The 8289-nt window shown below is 38.9% G+C and overlaps 1 protein-coding gene across 1 annotated transcript in view; it reads left to right on the plus strand.

Annotated features, from left to right (window-relative positions):
- SPG11 (SPG11 vesicle trafficking associated, spatacsin) overlaps window positions 1–8289 on the plus strand; it is a 100396-nt gene that overhangs the window by 45433 nt on the left and 46674 nt on the right. The window contains exons 16-18 of the mRNA XM_037744117.1: window positions 1913–2116; window positions 4498–4604; window positions 7304–7449. Coding sequence (XP_037600045.1) covers window positions 1913–2116; window positions 4498–4604; window positions 7304–7449 — 457 coding nt within the window. The remainder of the gene's footprint in view (window positions 1–1912; window positions 2117–4497; window positions 4605–7303; window positions 7450–8289) is intronic.

An 8289-nucleotide genomic window follows, 5' to 3' on the forward strand; every position in this document is an offset into this window, starting at 1 on the left:
AAAAAAAAAAAAAAAAAAAAAGAAAATGAGGCTTGAATAACTGAATAGCTATATGGGGAAAAAGTCTAGTTGGTTTCCCCTCTCTACCTTATATTCTACATTAAATCAATTCTAGGTAGATGTTAACACCTAAATGTCAAATGTAAAAGTATAACATTTGGAAAATGCTATCAGTGAATATCTTCACAACCTTGGGAGTAGTAGGATATGCTTTCTAAAAGGCCTGAAGGGGCAAAGATCTGTCACTGAAACCGACAGAGCTGCTTGGCAGGAGTTGTGGCCGTTAGTAGAGGGTGTCAGCCAAGCTGTAGACACCCAGCGCAGAGAGAACCAGAGTATTCCCTCTTATCTCCTAATGGGGCCCTCCCACAAGCTAGAACAGAAGTCTCAGGACACTGAAGTCTTGTAGTAGAACCCACAGAGGTGAGCCTCCAGGAACAGAGTAGGGTGAAGCAGAGTAGAGCTTCGATCTGAGGAGAAAGATACCAGCACATAGGCTTCTCACAAAAAGAGGAAACACAAATGGCTAATAAACATGAAAAGATTCTCCTTCTCATTTGTAGTTAAGGAAATGCAAATTTATTTTCTCCAAAATTTAGGAACAACTAAAATGGACCTCAGTGATTCACTCATAATATGATGTTGACGAGAAGGATTTTTCTAGATACTCCTTTTAAGTTAAGGAAATCTGCATCTATGCTTAGTTTGCCAATAGTTTTTATCATATATATGGCTAAATTTTCTCAAAGGTAGAGTGGATAAATATGGTATGTGTATACAATGGAATACTTTATGATAATGAAAAATAACAAACTATACCCAGAGGTATCAACATGGATAAATCATACAGTGTTGAGTAGAAGAAACAAGATAGAGAACAATACATCCAGAATGTGCTACGTAATACAAAGTTCAAAATAGGTAAAACCTTAAATTATTTGGGATTACATATATGTGTAATAAAACTATGAATAAAAGTAAAAAGGTCAGACAGAGTGGTTCACACCTGTAATCCCAGCATTTTGGGAGGCCTAGACAGGAGGATTGCTTGAGTCCAGGAGTTCAAGACCAGCCTGGACAACATAGACCTCGTCCCTACAAAAAATTTAAAAACTAGCTCAGGGTTGTGGCACATGCCTGTTGTCCCAACTGCTGAGAAGACTGGGGTAGGAGGATCACTTGAGCCTTGGAGGCAGAGGTTGCAGCGAGCCAAGATGGCACCACTGGACTCCAGCCTGGGGGACAGAGCAAGACCCTGCCAAAAAAAAAAAGTATGGGAATGATTGTCATAAAAGTCAAGATAGTGGCTACCTCTGGAGGTAGCAAGGGCATGCAATGGGGGAAGAATATACCAAGGGTTTATAATGTTCTATAATTAGGTTAGTGGTTCCATGGTGTTTATTTAAACTCGATATACAGGTATATATTGTATTTACTCCTTTGCTATATGTTATATAACAGTTATTTTGTAAAAAGTAGTATTTACATGCAGATTTCTATTCATGTTCAGTAGTTGGTCTATTTAAATTATTGTGATGTTGCATGATTTTATTTAGATACTTTGGTGAATGTCTCAATGTTTAGAGCATCCAGCTTCAAGGGTTAACCACTATTGCCATGCTGGGTAATGGTTTCCATCACAAGCCAAAAAATGGAAATAGCTTGATTTAGGTTTTTAAAATAATAAAGATAACTTGAGACTGTTATTACTACCTTTAAATACTATAGTAGTGTAGAAAATTTTATTAGAAATCAGCAAAATATGTGTCTGGAAACATATAGAGTAAGAACTGGCAGCATTAATTTGTAAATGATTATTTTTAAGTAATTGAGACTTAAACTATGGGTGTGATTTGGTGGACTCTGAACATAGCAACTTTTTAACTTGCCATCCTGTAAATCTGTCCAATAGGAATGGGGTTTTTCTGGCACCTGAACTGGAAGATTTTGAAAGCTTCCTCCAAAGACTAAGCCGTATTGGAGGTGTAATACAGGATACCCTCCCTGTTCAAAACTACAAGACCAAAGAAGGTTGGGATTTCCATTCTCAGTTCATTCTATATTGTTTGGAGCACAGTCTGCAGCATCTTCTTTATGTCTACCTTGACTGTTACAAGTGAGTACTGAGAATGCATTTGTCCTTGACCAGGCCTTCACATTATCTCTTTGCATATGACTTATCAATGTGACTTTTAGGAAAATAGTAAGCATTCACGTGAGGAATACTGATCTTTTTGAAGCAATTTTCTCCATTTCAACATTTGGTACATCTTTGAATTCAGTGCTACATTCAACAAAATGCTTATGTATTTTTTTGGTGATATTCTGTAGTATCTCTGTTAACCTTTTAAAGACGACTTTAGAATACAATGAAAGAAATGCTTTAAAAGGTTTGAGAGGAAGATTCTAAAGTTTCACTTGGAGTTTTCTTCGATGCTTTGATTACCAAGAGAATGCTAAACAAGCTTGATTTCATAGCAAGGAGTATTTCACTTCAAGGTATATTAGATATGCTCTAAAATTTATATTTACGTAGACACACGCACACAGAGCAAGCAATACATAAGTATGTGTCTACCTATGATCAACCTGCAGAATCATCTGTGACCAGTGTTAATTCCTATTGGGTCAGTAATAACGATAGAAGTAGTCTTTAATAAGTGAGTGTTTACAGTGTTGTCACTAAGCTAAGTACTTTATATACACTATCTCATTTAATCTTTACAAAAACTCCATGGGGTAGCTACTCCCGTCTCCACTTTACAAATGAATCAACAGAATTTGAGAGAGACTAAAGTATCTTATTTAAGGCACACAGCTAATAAGTGGAAGAGCTGATTTAATTCTACTTAATTTTTATTCCAGAGCCCACGTTTGTGCACTCATAGACAACATTTTTATTTTACTTATTTTGTGTAGTAAAGACTAGGAAATGGATGGGCACAGTGGCTCACATCTGTAATTCCAGCACTTTGGAAGTCCAAGGCAAGAGAATCACGTTAGCCCAAAAGTTCAAGACAGCCTGGGGAATGTAGTGTGTTTTCTGGAGTCCCGCTCTGTCGCCAGGCTGGCATGCAGTGGAACGATCTTGGCTCACTGCAACCTCCACCTCCTGGGTTCAAACAATTCTCTTGACTCAGCCTCCCAAGTAGCTGGGACTACAGGCATGCACCACCATGCCCAGCTAATTTTTATATTTTTAGTAGAGATGGAGTTTCACCACGTTGGCCAGGATGGTCTCGATCTCCTTACCTCATAATCCACCCACCTCAGCCTTCCAAAGTGCTGAGATTATAGGAGTGAGCCACCGTGCCTGGCCTACTGGGTCTTCCTCTTTACAAAGAAGTGAAAAACCAGCTATGCATAGTGGCACACACCTGTAGTCTCAGCTACCTGGGAAGCTGAGAAGGGAGGATTGCTTGAGCCTGGGAGATCCAGGCTGCAGTGAGCCATGTTCGTGCCACTACTCTCCAGCCTGGGCAACACAGTGAGACCTGGTCTCAAAAAAATAAACAGGCCAGGCACAGTGCCAACACCTGTAATCCCAGCACTTTGGGAGGCTGAGGCAGGTGGATCTTTTGAGGTCAGCAGTTCCAGACCAGCCTGGCCAACATGGTGAAACACCACCTCTACTAAAAATACAAAAATTAGCCCCAGGTAGCATTGTGTGCCTGTAGTCCCAGCTACTCTGGAGGCTGAGGCAGAAGAATCACTTGAACCTGGGAGACGGAGGTTGCAGTGAGCTGAGATCATGCCACTGTACTCCAACATCATCAACAGAGCAGCTCTGGATCTCAAAAAAAAAAAAAAAAAAAAAAAAAGACTAGGAGTTCCAATAGAAGATGTATTTTTGACATGTCATATTGTTAGTCTTACTTAGAAATGTTTTCTCCAAAGCTACTGGCAAGAGAACAGATTTAAGAGCTGTATTTTCAATGTATGTATTCTGAGCCATAATTCCTCAGTTGTACCCTCTGTAGTTGTGTAAGCTTTTTGTCTTTTATTTGTTTACTTTGAGGCAGTCTCACTCTGTCACCCAGGCTGGAGTGCAGTGGCACAATCATGGCTCACTGCAGCCTCGAATCCCTAGGCTCAAGCAGTTTCCTCACCTCAGCTCCCAAGTAGCTAGAACTACAGGTGCATGCTACCATACTTGGCTTGTAAAAATTTCTTAAAAGCCTCTTACTAAGTTCGAGTATGCTAAAAAGTTTTTGTTGTAAAAACCAGTGAAATATTAAGTATCTTAAAGTACAAGGTATCTATTTATCTGGTAAAGAGTTGATTAACATATGATGTCTCTAAATTCTGTCTCTAAAATTGTCTGTTTCCAGATAATAAAGCATATGTAAAATATAAGAGTGGGAGTATTTTATGTTATATTTACTTTTTAATTCCAAGATTCTTTTTTTAAATTCTAGTCATCACTGAGCAAACATTGTTGTAACCGTCTTATTCTATATGTTAATCAAATAAGTTTTTCGTTTGTTTTATATACAGACTTAGTCCTGAAAATTGTCCCTTTTTGGAAAAAAAAGAGTTACATGAAGCACATCCTTGGTTTGAATTTTTAGTTCAGTGTCGACAAGTTGCCAGTAATTTAACAGGTAAGCGTATATTGTATTAAACACAGAAACTTTCTTTGGATAAATCACTGGTCTGTTGAATGCTATTAAACTTGTGGACTCTTTAAATAAATTGTTTGGCTGTGGTCAAATATCTGAACGTAATCTAGGCTTGCCCTTTAGATAAGATGCAGAAAGCTAAAAAGGTTAGCTGCCAGCCAGCCAAGAAAAGCTAGATCTGGAGCAAAGAGCTTGTGTTATTTTGTCTACTTCCCCTTAGCATCATGCTCTAGGATTTCTCTTATCCACAGGCTGAATTCCTGCTCTCTGGTAGATTGACACCCTTTTTCCATGAAGAAGTGGTCTGTCTGCCTGTTGTAAATATTTTAGTAAGGAACTCCAAATGGACTTGAAAGAAATCCATAGTATGTATGAGATTGTTGTGTCATCTGCAGTGGAGCTGCCGATGTAGAGGCTTACTCTGGTTGTAATCAGACAGAACAGCCTTGTTACCACTGTGGAGTTAACTGGTGTTATCCCAGAAATACGGGAAAAGGGACAGGCTGAATGACTACAGACAAGGAATGTCAGCAGTCAGTCTTTCAGTTGCGTGTAATGTCTAGTTTCTCCAAATGTAGATTTTTTTTTAAATAATGTGGGTTTTGTTTTTTGGTTTTGCATGCTATGCAGTAATGTATGTTTATTTAAAAAAAATTAGAAGACACAGACAACTATCAAAAAGGTAATACTGGCCAGGTGGGTAGCTTGCACCTGTAATTCCAGTGCTTTGGGAGGCATAGTAAAAGGATCACTTGAGGATAGGAGTTGAAGATCAGCCTGAACAACATAGCAAGACTCTATCTCTACAAAAGATTTTTAAAAATTAGTCAGGTGTGGCGACATGCTCCTGTATTCCCAGCAACTTGGGAGGCTGGGATGGGAGGATCACTGGATCCCAGGGGTTAGAGGATGCAGTGAGCTATGATTGTGTCACTCCACTCCAGCATGGGTGACAGAGCAAGGCTCTGTCTCTTTTTTAAAAAATAATTACAAACAAATTAAAAACAAATACTTCCATAGGTAGATAGCCTAGGTACATAGGAAAATAATTACCCATAGGTAACCACTGGTAATATTTTAATGTATTTTGTTACAGTTATCTTCACTGCATTTTTTAAAAACCTAGTCTCTATTGTATTTCATTTATACAACAAATATTTATTGAGCGCCTACCTCGTGGCTGACTATTGTAAGTGCTAGTAGCAAAACAGGAAACATCTATGTTATTACATACTGCTTTTTTGTGTAATAACATGAGAATTTTCCCACCTTCTTAAAGAAAATGGCCATTTTAAATGTTTACATAATATTTTATTGTATGGATATACCTGTATTTAATTTGCTATTCTCCCTTTTTCTGACAATGAAGCCATTTTCCATATTTTTCTATTATAAGTAATAGTCTTGAATATAAAATTTTGTCCTTATTTCAGATTATTTTCTTAGTATAGATAGGTTTTGGGATATTAAATTATTGGGTCGAAAGTTATTTATTTATTTTTGAGATGGAATCTTGTTCTGTCACCCAGGCTGGGGTGCAGTGGCACAATCTCAGCTTACTCTGCAATCCTTGCTTTCCAGGTTCAAGCGATTTTTCAGCCTCCCAAGTAGCTGGGACTACAGGCGCGTGCTGCTGTGCCCGGCCAATTTTTATATTTTTAGTAGAGACGGGGTGTCATCATATTGGCCAGACTGGTCTTGAGCTCCTGACCTTGTGATATTCCTACCTTGGTCTCCCAAAGTGATGAGATAACCGGCATGAGCCACCATGCCCAGCAGTTATACATCTTTTTAAGGTTCTTATTGTAAGACCAGATTGCTTTCCAAGGGAGTTGTATGATTTTATTATAAGTCCCAGTCTCTACTCGCTCTGAGTAGCTCTAATGCTTGAATGATTTTTTTTAAATTATTACCAATGTGATAGGTGATATATGGCATCTAAATGCTTAATTTGCATTTCTTTGTTGCTAGTGAATTATGTAGTTTTATGTGTCAGGCATTTATATTTTCTCCTTCATAAATTTGTTATTTCTTTTGTCCATTTATCTGTTAGAGTCAGTATTTTTGGCATTGATTTGTATGAGCTCTTTGTTGAGGACAAACTTAGCAACTCTTTAGTTTGTCATTTGTTAAAATTTTTCCCTCAGTTCATTGTTACCTTTCAATTTCGTTTAAACAGAAGTTTTTACTTTTATTTAGAGATATCCTTCGTTTTTTCCCTCTGTGATGTTTTCCCATTGCTTTTAAACTTAGAAGGTCCTTTTTTTTTTTTTTTTTTTTTTTAAACCGTGGATAGAGTTAAAAATTTATGTTATTGGCCAGGCACAGTGGCTCATGCCTATAATTGCAGCACTTTGGGAGGCCAGGGTGAGCGGATCTCGAGGTCAGGAGATCAAGACCATCCTGGCTAACATGGTGAAACCCTATCTTTACTAAAAATACAAAAAATTAGCCTGGTATGGTGGCACGAAATTGTAATCCCAGCTACTCAGGAAGCTGAAGTAGGAGAATCGCCTGAATCCGGGAGACGGAGGTTTTGGTGAGCCAAGATCACGCCGTTGCACTCCCACCTGGGCTACAGAGCGAGACTCCGTCTCAAAAAAATTGGTATTTTTCTCAAATAATTCTTAATTTAATATATATCCCTCTTAAGGAGAAAAACACTCTGTTTTATTTTCCAGATCCCAAACTGATCTTCCAGGCCAGCCTTGCAAACGCTCACATTTTGATTCCCACTAATCAGGCCAGTGTAAGCAGTATGCTACTGGAAGGACATACCCTCCTAGCCCTTGCTACTACAATGTATGCTCCTGGGGGTGTCAGCCAGGTATGGACAGCGCTTTATAACAAAATAGGACTGATTTTTAAATTTAGCAGAATTATCTATGGATTGTCTGGATCTCAGTTGTTATTAAAATATAACTATATTCAAGTATTTCATTAGATTAAAGAGCAGAGGACGAGGCTGAATTTTAAAATTTAATATCTCAGCTGGGTGCAGTGGCTCCCTCCTGTAATCCCAGCACTTTGGGAGGCCGAAGAGGATGAATTGCTTGAGCCCTGGAGTTTGCAACCAGCTTGGCCAACTTCGTGAAATGCCTTCTCTACTAAAAATACAAAAATACATAGCTAGGCATCATGGTGCATGCCTATAATCCCAACTACTCGGGAGGCTGAGGCATGAGAATCACTTGAACCTGAAAGGTGGAGGTTGTAGTGAGCCGAGATGGCACCACTGCACTCCAGCCCGGGCTACAGAGTGAACTCCATCTCAAAAAAAAAAAAAAAAAAAAAAAGAAAAGAAATGTATGTCATCTTCAGTTCAAAGGGAATGAAGCCAGGCATGGTGGCTCACGTTTGTAATCCCAGCCCTTCGGGAGGCCAAGGTGGTTGATCACTTGAGTCCAGGAGTTTGAGACCAGCCTGGGCAACATGGTAAAACCTCCATCTCTACAAAAAAAAAAAAAAATCAAAAAATTAGCTGGCCATGACGGCATGCTCTTGTAGTCCCAGCTACTTGGGTGGCTGAGGCAGGAGGATCGCTTGAGCCAGGGAAATCGAGGCTGCAGTAAGCCAAGATTACACCACTGTATTCCAGCCTGGGTGACAAAGTGAGACCCTGTCCCATAAAAAAGGGAGGAGGGAATGAATATGTTATATAGAGATT

Source organism: Cebus imitator, unplaced genomic scaffold, assembly GCF_001604975.1.
Source record: "Cebus imitator isolate Cc_AM_T3 unplaced genomic scaffold, Cebus_imitator-1.0 Scaffold9, whole genome shotgun sequence".
NCBI lineage: Eukaryota > Metazoa > Chordata > Mammalia > Primates > Cebidae > Cebus > Cebus imitator.